This window comes from Neltuma alba, unplaced genomic scaffold (assembly GCF_004799145.2).
Source record: "Neltuma alba isolate B1F8T4 unplaced genomic scaffold, ASM479914v2 tig00011065_pilon, whole genome shotgun sequence".
NCBI lineage: Eukaryota > Viridiplantae > Streptophyta > Magnoliopsida > Fabales > Fabaceae > Neltuma > Neltuma alba.
Genome location: NW_021635808.1, coordinates 269,589 through 286,507, shown reverse-complemented (window position 1 = coordinate 286,507; position 16,919 = coordinate 269,589). Strand labels below are relative to the sequence as shown.

General features: G+C 32.2%; 3 protein-coding genes across 4 annotated transcripts in view; all 3 read left to right on the top strand.

Annotated features, from left to right (window-relative positions):
- Window positions 1–16,919, top strand: part of LOC114761013 (cysteine-rich receptor-like protein kinase 10) — a 74,424-nt gene that overhangs the window by 55,636 nt on the left and 1,869 nt on the right. Inside the window, exon 1 of one of the 2 annotated variants that reach the window (XM_028950325.1) lies at window positions 16,590–16,728. The exons of the other annotated variant lie outside the window; for it this stretch is intronic. The gene's annotated coding sequence lies outside the window, so the exon portion shown is untranslated. Of the gene's footprint in view, window positions 1–16,589; window positions 16,729–16,919 lie in introns of those variants that run through there. 2 annotated transcript variants of the gene reach the window in all.
- LOC114761003 (cysteine-rich repeat secretory protein 38-like) lies at window positions 4,218–5,539 on the top strand. Its single transcript, XM_028950315.1, has 3 exons — window positions 4,218–5,031; window positions 5,259–5,309; window positions 5,466–5,539. Exons 1-3 carry the CDS (start codon window positions 4,218–4,220, stop codon window positions 5,537–5,539), a joined length of 939 nt encoding a protein of 312 aa, XP_028806148.1.
- Window positions 14,616–16,632, top strand: LOC114761002 (cysteine-rich repeat secretory protein 38-like). Its single transcript, XM_028950313.1, has 2 exons — window positions 14,616–15,429; window positions 16,486–16,632. Exons 1-2 carry the CDS (start codon window positions 14,616–14,618, stop codon window positions 16,524–16,526), a joined length of 855 nt encoding a protein of 284 aa, XP_028806146.1. The 3' UTR covers window positions 16,527–16,632.

The window sequence follows — 16,919 nt, the reverse complement described above, 5'->3', positions numbered from 1 at the left end:
GAATTAGCGACGAAACAAATTCTGTCGCCAGTCCGTTGCTAATTCCGTCGCTAAATTCCCTCACTAAAAGCATGTTTTTTTGTAGTGAGTACAAGAAAAAATTAATTGGAAAACTAAATACTCCCCTAGTTGAAGTTTCAAGCTCAAGCTATTCCTTCATCTCCAAGAAGCACAATGGGATTAGCCTCTCATGACTCTAGAAGAATTCCCAATATATTTGAAGGAGTATGAATCCATGAGGCCGTGGAGGTTGGACGGAGATCAAGTGAATAGTGACGGTGTGTGGTTGCGTGACGTTGAGGAGAGGATATGAACTTCTTGTGTATGCGGCTTGTGAATTAATTCACTTTGAAGAGTGAATTATGTGGTGGCGACACGTGGCAAACAAAGGTGACATGTGATGTGACAGCAAAGGTGAGCTGGCAGCACACGTGGCAGGTAGAGGTGAGGTGGCAGAGACACATGGAGGTGGTCCCTAGTGATGACGTGGCAATTGGTAGAGGTGCCACATGACATTTTATTTTATTTTTTAAAAAATCGAGTTAACAACGGATTATCGACAAAAATTTTTGTCAAAAATTAGAGACGGATTAGCAACGGTGACATGTGATGTGGCAGCAAAGGTGAGGTGGTAGCACACGTGGCAGGTAGAGGTGAGGTGGCAGAGACACGTGGAGGTGGTCCCCAGTGATGACGTGGCAATTGGTAGAGGTGCCACGTGGCAATTGGTAGAGGTGCCACGTGGCATTTTATTTTATTTTTTAGAAAATTGGGTTAGCGACGGATTATCGACGAAAATTTTTGTTAAGAATTAGCAACGGGAAACATTCATCGGTAATTAGCGATAGAAATTTCCGTCGCTAATTAGCGGCGGAATTTCAATTCAGTCGATAATCAATTAGCGACAAAGGAATTAGCGACGGAACAAATTCTGTCGCCAGTCCGTTGCTAATTCCGTCGCTAAATTCCCTCACTAAAAGCATGTTTTTTTGTAGTGAGTCCAAGAAAAAATTAATTGGAAAACTAAATACTCCCCTAGTTGAAGTTCCAAGCTCAAGCTATTCCTTCATCTCCAAGAAGCACAATGGGATTAGCCTCTCATGACTCTAGAAGAATTCCCAATATATTTGAAGGAGTATGAATCCATGAGGCCGTGGAGGTTGGACGGAGATCAAGTGAATAGTGACGGTGTGTGGTTGCGTGACGTTGAGGAGAGGATATGAACTTCTTGTGTACGCGGCTTGTGAATTGATGTTTCGGCGTGACAGCGTATATGAATGGTATTTGAAGGAGCCTTTTGGCAGCTGTGTATTCATGTGGCGTCCCTAATCAACACACACACACACACACACACATATATATATATATATATATATATATAAATAAACCAAATCTTTTGATGCCCTGCCCTTGCGTCTCTTATTTTCTTTTTTCTTCTTTTTTTTCTTCAGCTTTCTTTTCATATTTAATTCCTTTTCTAAGGCCTGTAAAAGATAAATTGAGATACTATCATAAAGCTCAAAATTAATTATTTAAGAAAAGATAAAAATATGATAAGATTTCTTTTTAAATATATAATTTCATGCAATCAGTATCTAATTCAAAATATCCACAGTCAATGCAAATTATCTCACTTTAGTTAATAAATATTTCCTAAAAGATATCAAATAATATATTAAAATAGGAATTTATCATTAGATTTGCTGAAAAGTCTAAGGGGTGTGTATGGATTATTGGTAATAAAAGTGGTTTTTATTTTATCTGACTATTGCAAACCAAACTTAGAATAAAAATCAGTTAGTATAATAAAATTTATGTTTGGATTGGCTTTATTAAAAAGTCTATTTGCGAAATTGAAGCTTATTTAGATGATTAATTAAAAAACTAGTTTATATATAAATGACTAAAAAAACATTAATTTTATCAAATAATATACTTATATTTTATGTATCTAATGTGATAATTCTTAGGGAATTATTAAAATTAAAATTATAAAAATAAAAATGGTCATTGGTGTGTACATTAGTTTCTTCACTGCTCATCACAATATTTTCTCGCTGTCACAGTGCCCTGCTTTTATTGCCAAAGTTAGATGGATCGGAGAAAAAGCCAATTCAAAAAGAAGCCTTTCTTTCTTTCTTTTTCGGCTGAACAAAGAAGCCTTTCTTCTTAAATAATCCATCAACCTGTGTTTCATAATTTCCTAGGCGTGTTCTGAGATTGAAACGCGCTAAAATATCTATTTGCATTGGCCCAAAACCAATTGCTCATGTAAAGTCATGTACTATTTCTGATCTTAATTATAAAACATTGTTTATAGACTACCACTTCGAACTGACCCATTTTTTCCTCAGAAAGTAATTGTGTTGGAGTTACATCAGAAACCCCAAGTTGTCAAAAGCCCCACGTCATCATGTCTGACCTAAAACGTCCCATTCTATGACGTGAATGAGGAACACGCAACACGGAAGATGTGTTTGGATTAATTTTTAGAGAATAGGTTCTGAAAAAAATAAAAAAGAAGAGGTTATTTTGAGAATTTGAGAACACTCATGATTATTTGAAAATATTTTCATGTAAAATTGAAATAAAATTCTATTTACATATTATTTCAAACTTCATAAAATTAATTCTGAAAAGCTATTCCAAACACTCCTAAATAGATAAATTAATAAACTGAAAATGTTTGGATGATTGTAATGAGAATCACTTTTTTGTATCTACTACGTAAAACGACATAAGCTAATGTAATATTTACATACTAAAATAATAAAAATGATTGTATTGTATTTTTAAATAATAAAATATATTATAAAAATTTAAAAATTGTCATACTAAGATGAATAAAAAATTATTATTGTTGACCAATGTTAAAATAAATACAGTGTCTTTAAAATGAAAGTAGTTTAGTGACAACAATGGCTCATGCAGTTTGAAAGGAAGAAGATAAGGTTACCTTGAATACAATATGTTTGCCACTTTCAGTATTACACCCCAAACCATGATTTTCCACCTCCAAAAGTTAAAAAATTTGGCTTTTGAAAAATCGGGATTTTCCATATCCCCAAACCATGATTTTCTATGTAAAATTGATTTTGGAAAAAAAAAAAACCATTGTTTAGCTAAAAGGATTATGATTTTGGTTTTTACCCAAATGCTTCTATTTTCTTTAAAGGCGTTCCTATATGTCAAGAAGATGAGATAGAAATGGGGAAGACCGTGCCAGGTATTACCGACTGGAAAAGAGAGAAATAGGGAATAGCAGATGCGTCACGCGGAGAGGAAAAGAGAGAGAATAAGAGGAGGCTGGAAAATTCAACAAATAAGAGAAGGGAATGCACTACACGTAGCGACGATATTTAAAAAAAAAAAATTATTAACATATTCTGGACACTAAAACTAATATTTATTTCTTCCTTCTAAATTAACAATCTCATAATTAATGCAATATCTTTAATAATTAACTTCAATTTAATTTATATTTTAACTGGAAAAAAATCCTAGTTAAAATAACCTCATCACCATCCTGGGCGAATTCGAAATCTAACACGCTTCCCAAGGGCTGTATTCCTACACACGTCATCATAATGTTGTCTGGTTTTGAAACTCTCATCTTTCCTTCCCACCCGCTTCCCTCTCTCTCTCTCTTTTCCCCTAACCATTGAATTAACATATTTCAATGGTTGAAATTTTAATTTTTTATAAACTATATTTGTAAAAAAAATTTAAAAAAATTTAGTGCATTTGCAAAATATTAAAAATAAATTTTAATAAAATTGTAATTTATTATGTATTTTTATAATTGAATATTTTATATAATAATTTTAAAAAGATTTAAATATCGATTGTTAAAATATTAACCAATAAATAAAAAAGGAAGAAGGGGAAAGAGGACGAAAAGAGGAGAGAAGAAGTTCCGAACCATACAGTGAAATGCCGAGTCCAATCAACCTCCAGATTATAAGGGGAAAAAGTCAAAATCGGTAACCGTGTACAAAACTTTGTATTCCCAGATAGAATAGAAACCTTCGAGTCGAACCTTTGACTTGTTGACTTGTGGGCTATAAAGAAGTGGGGGATAGTTTTGTTATAGCAAGCCTGCTTCCTCCATGTATATATCGCTCACCATCAATCAATAATAATGCCCCAGAATTTCATCTTACAATAAGCTTCTTTATTATTCCTCGGTTCATTTTTCACAATTCATTCCAATAGTGATGACAAAGTCTACCATTTCCTTGGCTCTTGTTTCATTCCTTTCTCATCTTCTCATTCTCTCGGCCGCCCAGCATCCTGACGCCACTGTTTATTCCAATTGTTCATTAGGCAAAGGAACCTACACAAACTCAAGTGTCTTTCACACCAACCTCAATGTCCTTCTTTCTAATGTCGCCTCCGACACAAAAATTGACTATGGCTTCTACAATTTCTCTCATGGTGAAAACCCCAATAGAGTGAACGCAATTGGACTCTGCAGAGGAGATGTGAAGCCTGAAACTTGCCGTAGTTGCCTCAAAAATGCCACGATGATTCTCCCAAAGCAATGTCCGAATCAGACGGAGGCATTTGGATACTATGACTTGTGCATGTTTCGATACTCGAATCGTTCAATCTTTGGGATTTACCAAGATCATGAGTTTTCCTACTATTTTAACAACCCAGATAAAGCACAAGATGCAGAAAAGTACACCAAGGCTCTTGATGATCTAATGGAAAGTCTAAAAAGCAAAGCCGCAGCTGGTGACTCTGATCGGAAGGTGGCCGTGGGAAATGCAACGGCTGATCAGAATGAAACTGTATTTGGTCTTGCCCAGTGCACGCCTGATTTGTCTCAGCAAGATTGTGAAGATTGCTTAAGAAAGGCTATCTCAGATATCCCAATCTGTTGTCAGAATAGGATTGGTGGTAGAGTTATCAAATTGAGCTGCAATCTTCGATTTGAAAAGGGCCAATTCTATGATTCAACACAATTATCTCCATTTCCTCCTGCTCATGCTCCGTCTAGCAGAACAACTTCCTCACCACCTCCAGGTGTGTCTATGTATATACATATATAGTTATCTCTCAAATGGTTTAAGCTTATATGTATATATATGTACACTGAGTTCATCTAGAAAAATTGGACTCACCCATCTATGTGGTTGGATGAGATCAAGGTAGTGATAACAGCGGTCTTGAACAAATTAAGAGCATCCACTGAAATTGCCCTACGGTTTTATTTTAAAAATAATATATAAACCTTTTACGTTGAATCACAGGAGTTTCTGATTCACCAAAAGCTGCTGCTGATTCACCCAAAGCTTCAGAAGGTAAAATTCTATTTTGATCAATATGCATGGTCTGATATGTAGACTTATAAAAATATAATATAATACACACACAAATACACAAAAATTGAATTTTCTTGTAATAATGAAGTTCAAGAATACGTTAATCATCACCCTGAGTTTGTTTGGCTTTTGCAGGAAATAGCGACAGAACCTCAAGAATGGTCGCTATCGTGGCCGTGGTGATCGGTGCCCTCACCACACTTTACTAATATTACTTCTGTTTGGAATCAGACAACAACAGCTACTGGATTAGGAATGTGTTCTCAATAAAATTACTTGAATACTTAATTATTATTTGTAGTTTTGGTCATTTCTTGGGGTTTTGCTTTTTCTCTGAATCTTTTTTTGTAAACCACAGTAGTATTCCGCTTCCACAAGTGAGGATTATTTGATCATATTTTGAAGATGTCTTTTTCTTTTGTTGAAATAAATGGAGATCAATTTGGATTGGACTTCTACCACTTCATTTATGTTGGATATATAGGTTGGATGGAAATGAGAAAATATATTTATATATATTATATTAGTTTTGTAAGAGCATGCGCCAAAGCAAGGAAATAATTTACATTCCTTGTGGTGTTTTTTAACCCTTATCATTAATCCAAAAAATATATAAGAGGGTAGAAGAGTGCAAGAAAATTGAAAATTTGCGATGAAATATGTTTCACTGTAAAGTCGATTGCAAATCTATCACAAAAATTGTGCGACAAATTTTATAATGGAAAATTTACAAATTTATCGTAAAAGTTTGCACATGGACCAGTCTATGGCAAATTAATTTGCCACAAATTTTTCTTGATTTGCGCCATAAATTACTATCACAAATTTCATTTTTAATTCTTACCATATGAAAGATAAGGTAATCAGTGGAAAGTGGTGAACATACTTTCATTATCTTTCTCCACCAGTCATTTCATCGAAATTTGAGAAATTGTTAGGGTATGATTTGTAAATGGGGGTATATAACCCTTAGGTCGTATATAAAAAAATTAATTTAATGATATTTAGGGAAAAAATTTCTAAAAATAATTAAAAATGTCAACTTTAAGTAGTCACAAATATTGAAATCTTGTTTGCAAATTAAATAAAATATTTAAGTCACACAGATCACTTTTGGTGATTTTTAGAACTAAGAATCCTAATAAATTTACAATTACTTATATCAATAATTATAACTTACAACACAATTTTTTAGTACATAATTATTTTTAAATTGAAATTTTAGATCGTTCTCCTTTTATAATTTATATTGCTCGGGAAGGATGTAAAAATATTCAAAGAAAAGCCAGTGGGGTTTTAATGTACTCCTTTCTAATCACAAACATAAGCCACTTCTACAAAAATTAGTTAGGTCAACAATATAAATAACTTAATTTAAAATATAAGCTAAACTTTATTAGAGGGGTTTGATTTTTTTTATAAGAAAACATTTAGTATTTTCTCAATTTTATCCCCCCATAAATTTTCTTTTCTCTTTGATTTATTTATTGCATCTTTTACTTATTATTTTCATTAATGAGGGCATATATGAGGAAAAAATACATGTCTTACCTATTTATATCTCTAAACTAATTTTAGCTAATTTCTTGATAAACATAAATAGATAAGATTTATCTTATAATTTGAACCGGAGGGAGTAATTAATACTTATTTGTTAATTTTATGTTTAAAATTAATGATTAAATGTGAATACTTATATTTTTCTCTCTCATTTATAATTTCATTTAGTACAGGTGAAATTGCCAAAAAAAAAATTAAGAAAATTTAATGAATTAACTACAAAAATTCATTTAAAAATTATTAGTTTAAAATTTTAAACATAAATGGTTGAACTTGAACTTAACCAATAGAGAGCTCATTGTAATAATAAGTTTTCTGGTGATCATTTATTGCGGTGGGACTTCTTAAACTGTGCAACAATGAGTAACGTAAATGGAGAGAGACTGTCATTTGCTTTTATTGTATATTCCGTACTATGCAATAAGTTCATTGGAGACCAATTGAGGCAAGTAGTCATCAACTATAAGCACTGATGAAGTTTGAGTGCCATTAAGTGTAAGAGAAAACGAGTACAAAGACAAGTGGGAGGCGTTATTTCCTTTCCAAAATTTTTTTCTCCATTGGTATGTCATTTACAATGAGATTGGGATCGAGACAAAAAAAATTTCTTCCATTGAAGAGACCTGCCATTCTTTTGTTGAAGTAAGTACAAATGGTTTGATTCAAGATTTTCTAAGAACTGACTTAGTGAAATCCCATATTTCGTATATCAGAAAAAGGAATGATCTCTCTGGTTCAAGATTGATCACTGATAATGAGTCAAATCGCACTAATATCAATCTATTTTATTCTATTTATTCCAAGGCAAAGATTCAGCAATCCCTTAGCCAAAGTCACGGAACTATTTGTATGTTGAATAGAAATAAGGAATGCCGATCTTAAAGAAAATATTTAATTATCTTAAAGTTGATTAACAACTAAAGAGTATGTAATGACAGTTCTAGAATAGAAAATGCTAACATATTCATGCGTGCTCGTCACTTATTATTGAGATTTCTTTTGTGATTTCATTTAGTACAGGTGAAATCGAAAAACATAATTTAAAAGAAATTTAATAAATTAACTACAAAAATTCATTTAATCTTTTAATTGTCCTTAAAAAATTTTATTTAAAAATTATTATTTAAAAATTTTAAATATAAATGGTTGAAATTGTATTTAATCAATACAGATCTCACTGTAATCACAAGCATTATAGTGGTCATTATTGTGATGAGACTTCTTAATCTATGCAACAATAAGTAAATGGAGAGAGAACGTGTTGGCTTCTCTTGTATATTCCGCACTATGCAATAAGTTCATTGGAGACCAATTGAGATAAGTAGTCGTCAATTCTAAGCACTGATGAAGCTTGAATGCTATCAAGTGGGAGAGAAAACGAGTGCAAGGACAAGTGGGGGCCCTATTTCCTTCCCAATTTTTTTCTCCATTTGTATCTCTCTCTCTCTCTCTCTGTTTTTTTTTTTTTTTTGAGGATTACAATCAGATCCTAAAGAAGGAATTTAATTATCCTCAAGTTCATTAACAATTAAAGAGTATATAATGACAAGTTTTAGAATAGAAAATAACAATATATTCATACTAATAATTTATTGTTGGGATTTTTTAGTAATTAAATTATTTTCTTGAAAACTTATGATAATTCTTTTTTTTTCCCTCTTCGGTCTATTTGCCTTAAGCTATTGGACGACGACCTAAGTCAACGTGTATGTATTCCTAGGTCAAGTCAAGATAATAAATTTTTGCAATTATATTTTTTAGAATATTGGTTTCAAATTTTACCCCACAGGTAAATCTTGCCGAGTCTGCCTTTGATTTTTTTTAATATAAAAAAGGCTAAAGTCTGAACATAAAATTAAAACATAGGGGCCCGCTTCTGATTAATGGGAGAAGAGGGATCACATGTGTTGACCATGTGGTCGGTCTTGTTCCTTCGGAAATTTGTGGTGCCAACTATCCCATTAATAGGCAAGGACGAATGAAGAATATAAGCGTGAAAAGAACATAAAATTAAAACATAGGGGTCCGCCTCTGATTAATGGGAGAAGAGGGATCACATGTGTTGACCGTGTGGTCGGTCTTGTTCCTTCGGAAATTTGTGGTGCCAACTATCCCATTAATAGGCAAGGACGAAGGAAGAGTATAAGCGTGAATAGAACATAAAATTAAAACATAGGGGCCCGCCTCTGATTAATGGGAGAAGAGGGATCACATGTGTTGACCGTGTGGTCGGTCTTGTTCCTTTGGAAATTTGTGGTGCCAACTATCCCATTAATAGGCAAGGACGAAGGAAGAATATAAGTGTGAAAAGAAGAAATTTTTATTTCTTAATATATTAAATATGTTATTATTTTCAATTTATGCCCCTTCATGGCCTCATGCTGGTTGGCCCGCCTCTTGTCTTGGACGACTGGACTTTTGACTTTGAGAAATTGAACAGTACTGCCTCCGAAATATAACACAATTATTTAAATGGTTTGTTTTGATTTTAAAATTAAAAAAGTATTTACTTTATTTTCTGAATTTATAATTTCTTAACTTATCTCTATTAATTATACATATTAAGGAAGTCTTTTCATCAATTATCTCCAATTTAAATAATTGAAGGAATATCTTAAAAAAAAAACCAACGCACATTTTTAAAAATAATTAAAAATGTCAACTTTAAGTAGTGAACATACTTTCATTATCTTTCTCCACCAGTCATTTCATCGAAATTTGAGAAATTGTTAGGGTATGATTTGTAAATGGGGGTATATAACCCTTAGGTCGTATATAAAAAAATTAATTTAATGATATTTAGGGAAAAAATTTCTAAAAATAATTAAAAATGTCAACTTTAAGTAGTCACAAATATTGAAATCTTGTTTGCAAATTAAATAAAATATTTAAGTCACACAGATCACTTTTGGTGATTTTTAGAACTAAGAATCCTAATAAATTTACAATTACTTGTATCAATAATTATAACTTACGACACAATGTTTTAGTACATAATTATTTTTAAATTGAAATTTTAGATCGTTCTCCTTTTATAATTTATATTGCTCGGGAAGGATGTAAAAATATTCAAAGAAAAGCCAGTGGGGTTTTAATGTACTCCTTTCTAATCACAAACATAAGCCACTTCTACAAAAATTAGTTAGGTCAACAATATAAATAACTTAATTTAAAATATAAGCTAAACTTTATTAGAGGGGTTTTTTTTTATAAGAAAACATTTAGTATTTTCTCAATTTTATCCCCCCATATATTTTCTTTTCTCTTTGATTTATTTACTTATTATTTTCATTAATGAGGGCATATATGAGGAAAAAAATACATGTCTTACCTATTTATATTTCTAAACTAATTTTAGCTAATTTCTTGATAAACGTAAATAGATAAGATTTATCTTATAATTTGAACCGGAGGGAGTAATTAATACTTATTTGTTAATTTTATGTTTAAAATTAATGATTAAATGTGAATACTTATATTTTTCTCTCTCATTTATAATTTCATTTAGTACAAGTGAAATTGCCAAAAAAAATAAATTAAGAAAATTTAATGAATTAACTACAAAAATTCATTTAAAAATTATTAGTTTAAAATTTTAAACATAAATGGTTGAACTTGTACTTAACCAATACAGAGCTCATTGTAATCATAAGTTTTCTGGTGGTCATTTATTGCGGTGGGAGTTCTTAAACTGTGCAACAATGAGTAACGTAAATGGAGAGAGACTGTCATTTGCTTCTCTTGTATATTCCGTATTATGCAATAAGTTCATTGCAGACCAATCGAGGCAAGTAGTCGTCAATTCTAAGCACTGATGAAGTCTGAATGCCATCAAGTGTAAGAGAAATGAGTGCAAAGACAAGTGGGAGGCCTTATTTCCTTTCCAAATTTTTTTCTCCATTGGTATGTCATTTACAATGAGATTGGGATCGAGACCAAAAAATTTCTTCTATTGAAGAGACCCGCCATTCTTTTGTTGAAGTAATTGCAAACGCTTTGATTCAAGATTTTCTAAGAATTGACTTAGTGAAATCTCATATTTCGTATATCAGAAAAAGGAATGATCTCTTTGGTTCAAGATTGATCGGTGATAACGAGTCAGATCGCACTAATATCAATATATTTTATTCTATTTATTCCAAGTCAAAGATTCAACAATCCCTTAGCCAAAGTCATGGAACTATTGGTATGTTGAATAGAAATAAGGAATGCTGATCTTAAAGAAAAAATTTAATTATCTTAAAGTTGATTAACAACTAAAGAGTATGTAATGATAGTTCTAGAATAGAAAATGCTAATATATTCATGCGTGCTTGTCACTTATTATTGAGATTTCTTTTGTGATTTCATTTAGTACAGGTGAAATTGAAAAACATAATTTAAAAGAAATTTAATAAATTAACTACAAAAATTCATTTAATCTTTTAATTGACCTTGTTTAAAAAATTTTATTTAAAAATTATTAGTTTAAAATTTTAAATATAAATGGTTGAAATTGTATTTAATCAATACAGATCTCACTGTAATCATAAGCATTATAGTGGTCGTTATTGTGATGAGACTTCTTAAACCATGCAACAATAAGTAAATGGAGAGAGAATGTGTTGGCTTCTCTTGTATATTCCGTACTATGCAATACGTTCATTGGAGACCAATTGAGGCAAGTAGTTATCAATTTTAAGCACTGATGAAGTTTGAATGCCATTAAGTGTAAGAGAAAACAAGTACAAAGACAAGTAGGAGGCGTTATTTCCTTTCCAAATTTTTTTTCTCCATTGGTATGTCATTTACAATGAGATTGGGATCGAGACAAAAAAAAAAATGTCTTCCACTGAAGAGACCTGCCATTCTTTTGTTGAAGTAAGTATAAATGGTTTGATTCAAGATTTTCTAAGAACTGACTTAGTGAAATCCCATATTTCGTATATCAGAAAAATGAATGATCTCTCCAGTTCAAGATTGATCGCTGATAATGAGTCAGATCGCACTAATATCAATCTATTTTATTCTATTTATTCCAAGGCAAAGATTCAACAATCCCTTAGCCAAAGTCACGGAACTATTCGTATTTTGAATAGAAATAAGGAATGCCGATCTTAAAGAAAAAAATTAATTATTTTAAAGTTTATTAACAACTAAAGAGTATATAATGACAGTTCTAGAATAGAAAATGATAATATATTCATTCGTGCTCGTCACTTGTTATTGAGATTTCTTTTGTAATTTCATTTAGTACAAGTGAAATTGAAAAAAATAATTTAAAAGAAATTTAATAAATTAACTACAAAAATTCATTTAATCTTTTAATTGTCCTTGTTTAAAAAAATTTATTTAAAAATTATTAGTTTAAAATTTTAAATATGAATGGTTGAAATTGTATTTAATCAATGCAGATCTCACTGTAATCACAAGCATTATAGTGGTCATTATTGTGATGAGACTTCTTAATCTATGCAACAATAAGTAAATGCAGAGAGAACGTGTTGGCTTCTCTTGTATATTCCGCACTATGCAATAAGTTCATTGGAGACCAATTGAGACAAGTAGTCGTCAATTCTAAGCACTGATGAAGCTTGAATGCTATCAAGTGGGAGAGAAAACGAGTGCAAGGACAAGTGGGGGCCCTATTTCCTTCCCAATTTTTTTCTCCATTTGTATCTCTCTCTCTGTTTTTTTTTTTTTTGAGGATTACAATCAGATCCTAAAGAAGGAATTTAATTATCCTCAAGTTCATTAACAATTAAAGAGTATATAATGACAAGTTTTAGAATAGAAAACAACAATATATTCATACTAATAATTTATTGTTGGGATTTTTTAGTAATTAAATTATTTTCTTGAAAACTTATGATAATTCTTTTTTTTTCCCTCTTCGGTCTATTTGCCTTAAGCTATTGGACGACGACCTAAGTCAACGTGTATGTATTCCTAGGTCAAGTCAAGATAATAAATTTTTGCAATTATATTTTTTAGAATATTGGTTTCAAATTTTACCCCACAGGTAAATCTTGCCGAGTCTGCCTTTGATTTTTTTTAATATAAAAAAGGCTAAAGTCTGAACATAAAATTAAAACATAGGGGCCCGCTTCTGATTAATGGGAGAAGAGGGATCACATGTGTTGACCATGTGGTCGGTCTTGTTCCTTCGGAAATTTGTGGTGCCAACTATCCCATTAATAGGCAAGGACGAAGGAAGATTAATATAAGCGTGAAAAGAACATAAATAAAACATAGGGGCCCACCTCTGATTAATGGGAGAAGAGGGATCACATGTGTTGACCGTGTGGTCGGTCTTGTTCCTTCGGAAATTTGTGGTGCCAACTATCCCATTAATAGGCAAGGACGAAGGAAGAATATAAGTGTGAAAAGAAGAAATTTTTATTTCTTAATATATTAAATATGTTATTATTTTCAATTTATGCCCCTTCATGGCCTCATGCTGGCTGGCCCGCCCCTTGTCTTGGACAACTGGACTTTTGACTTTGAGAAATTGAACAGTACTGCCTTCGAAATATAACGCACTTATTTAAATGGTTCGTTTTGATTTTAAAATTAAAAAAGTATTTACTTTATTTTCTGAATTTATAATTTCTTAAATTATCTCTATTAATTATACATATTAAGGAAGTCTTTTCATCAATTATCTCCAATTTAAATAATTGAAGGGATATCTTAAAAAAAAAACAACGCGCATTTTTTTTAATTTAATTAATTTTTTAAATCTTACATCGTAGTATTTTGTAATAATTACATTTCTTTACCTCATAAAAATGCTCATCCCAAGAACGAAGCCATATATTCCTAGTCACATATGAATATATATTCCTTGAGTTGTTGATTAGTGGGTTACAAAGTTGAGAATAATCCTTCCTATATCATTCACCAAATAGGATTCCAAAATTGCAAATCCTAAATTTCAACAACCATGAAATTTTCTCTCATTCGTTGTGCTTTGGTTTCATTATACCTGCCTCATCTTCTCATTCATCAACGCCCATCAGCATCCGGACTTCTTTAATCACACCTGTTTCAATGACAAAGGAACCGACGCAAACAAAGGTGCCTACCACATCAACCTCAATATGCTTCATCAATTCTCTCCAATTTAAATAGTTGAAGGGATTATCTTTAAAAAAAAGGCCATATGCATAACTCCGTATAGAATTGACAACAAACTAAAAGCAAGATTTATGAGTAAGGAGCGAAGGAGTGCAAGCCTTATATATATTCCTAGTCACGTATGAATATATTAAAAAGGCCAACCAGTAACGTGCCCACTGAATGATAGCGCATGCGGGGTGAGTGATTATTACGTACTCAACAACGTTATATCATTTTATCAAGAAGAAAAACAACGTTATATCATTTATTTTCCTTAAGAGTGTTTCTGGTGGTTAAACACATAAATTATATATGTTGTTTCCACAGTGCATGTGTCGGAATTTTACTACAAGGCCGCGTGGAAGTGGAAACACAGACACGTTAATTGTTGGCATTTGATGAATTGCCGTGTCAAAATAGCCAAACATATGGAACAAAATGCAATATCCCTTACTCGAATCTTGTCATTGACTTGTTGACTTTTGTGTCCTATAAAGATGTTGAGGTTATTGTTGTCCTAGTAAGCCTTGCTTCATCGCTCATCAACAACACTCAAAAATCACATCTTAATTGCTTAAAAAGCTTTACTTTTTTCATTTATCACAGTTTTAACTTACCCCCATAATGACGCTGATTGTCAATATTCTTCTGGTTCTTCTATCATTCTTTTGCCATCTTCTCATTCTCACCGCCCAGCAGGGCCGACCTTATGTTAATCAAACCTGTTTCGATGACAAAGGAACCTACACAGACGAAAGTGCCTATCATACCAACCTCAAAACCCTCCTTTCCAATTTCACCTCCAACACAACAGATGACTATGGCTTCTACAATTACTCGTACGGCCAAATGCCCGACACGGTTTACTCATCTGGGCTCTGCAGAGGAGATCTTACGCCAGATGCTTGTCGTAGTTGCCTCAATAATGCTACGAGTCTTCTCCCACAGAAATGTCCAAATCAGAAGGAGGCATTTATATACTATGACTCGTGCAGCTTTCAATATTCAAATAGCTCAATGTTTGGGATATATCAGAACCCTGATTTTGCCTACGCAATTAATAACCCAATTAATGTAGGAAATGCAGAACAGTACACAGATGCACTTGATCGGCTAATGCAAGTTCTTAAGACCAAAGCTGCGGCTGGTGGCCCTAATCGCAAGGTGGCTGCTGGGAACGCCTCAACGCCGTTTCAATATGTACATGGTCTTGCTCAGTGCACGCCTGATTTGACTGAGCAAAATTGCGAGGCTTGCTTGAAAAAGGCGATATCAGATATCCCAATTTGCTGTCAGAACAAGGTTGGAGGTAGGGTTATCAAACGGAACTGCAATGTCAGATTTGAGAAGAACCGGTTCTATAATCCTAATGTTGTTGATCCAATACAAGTATCTGCATCTCCTTCTCCTCCTCCTTCCACTACTACTCCGTCACAAGGTATCTCTCAAAACTCATCCTTAACTATGCAAATCACTCCGAAAAATTCAGACGTATACCAACCTTTGAGATGGAGTTTGCTCAAAGTGATAATTAAAAAACATTCGTTTGCAGAGACGCTTCTAGGGTAGTAATTTCTCTGACTTTGCGTTGTAAATAAAAAAAGAACCTTATTAAATTATAAGGCAAAGAAAGAAAATTTACTTAAGGTTACTTCTAATACGTCTTGCCTCTATTTAGTAACTTAAACACTCATTAACTCTAGTACATATTAAAATTTAATAATTTTATAACTTTATCTCTATTTAATATATACCCAACCCAAAAAATACAAAATGTATACAATAATAAATCATTGGGTCTAGTGAAAGGGGCTAATTCTTCACAACATGGCAAACCAATGTTTAAATCCTTTTTGGGAGAAGTGCCTATGTTTAATGCCCGATCTTTTCTCGAACAGGATTTGCCTTTAATAGGAAAATATCCATGAGTTAAAAACAAAAAAAAAGAATGAAAGGTATAATTATACATTCAAATGACAAAATTTAATAACATGGCTCATATTAAAACAAAATTTCTTCTTTGCTTTATACTCTTCCAATCCTTAATTTAGGACTTAATTGTGAGGTTGATTTTGATCCTAAATGTAAGACCTATTTTTAATATTAATCAGTTTTTTTCAAATCACTCCTCTTGATCAATTTTTTTCAAATCAGCCCTACTAATATTCCCTTAACCATAATCAAATAGCAAAAGAAGGAAGGACATTAAAGAAGATGATTATGATGCTTTAAGAAAAACATGTCATATTTATTATGATTAAGTTACTTAACTTTCTTAATCTAATCAAATTACTTAAGTAGGTCTTATATTAAGAACCAAATATGTAAACAAGAGTAGAGGAGTGATTATTAATAATGTATAAATTTATCATGTGTCCATAATTAAATCATTCTATTATTGTTTGTGTAACATTCCATCTACCAGAGAAGGTACCTAGCTACTTCTGTCTCAGTGATGTAGTCTGATATATGTGCGTTGTTCTCTTATTTGCAGGTTATCCAAAAATTATTCACAACTGTGAAACTAGACTTTAGTAATTTTACCGTTGTGGTTGTCTGTGTATCTGGCCAAGAAACATGTCAATCAACTTCTGAGCATGTTCGACTTTTGCAGGAAAACATAATAGATCAAGAACCATTATTATTATTGTGGCCGTGGTGATTGGTGCCTCCATTGCCCTTCTCATCTTGATTTTCATCTATTTTGCAGTTAGGAAATCGAAGAAAACCATTGAAAGTAAGTTAAGACTTGAGAAGATGAAGATACATAAAATAATATTTTTTCTATGTAGTAATTTGTCAATGTCAACCTTTCAATTCATCGCCCTGGAATAGTTTTAAATATTAGGATATTCTTTGATATCTTTAAGTCAAAGCTTTTAAACTTTGATTGCTTTTGAAGTTCCCACTTGGCCCATGCGCGACAAA

Coding starts and splice junctions, on each gene's coding strand:
- LOC114761003 (XM_028950315.1), top strand. CDS start 4,218: ATGACAAAGTCTACCATTTCCTTGGCTCTTGTTTCATTCCTTTCTCAT. Junction 5,032..5,258: donor AACTTCCTCACCACCTCCAG/GTGTGTCTATGT, acceptor GTTGAATCACAG/GAGTTTCTGATTCACCAAAA. Junction 5,310..5,465: donor TTCACCCAAAGCTTCAGAAG/GTAAAATTCTAT, acceptor TGGCTTTTGCAG/GAAATAGCGACAGAACCTCA.
- LOC114761002 (XM_028950313.1), top strand. CDS start 14,616: ATGACGCTGATTGTCAATATTCTTCTGGTTCTTCTATCATTCTTTTGC. Junction 15,430..16,485: donor CACTACTACTCCGTCACAAG/GTATCTCTCAAA, acceptor TCTTATTTGCAG/GTTATCCAAAAATTATTCAC.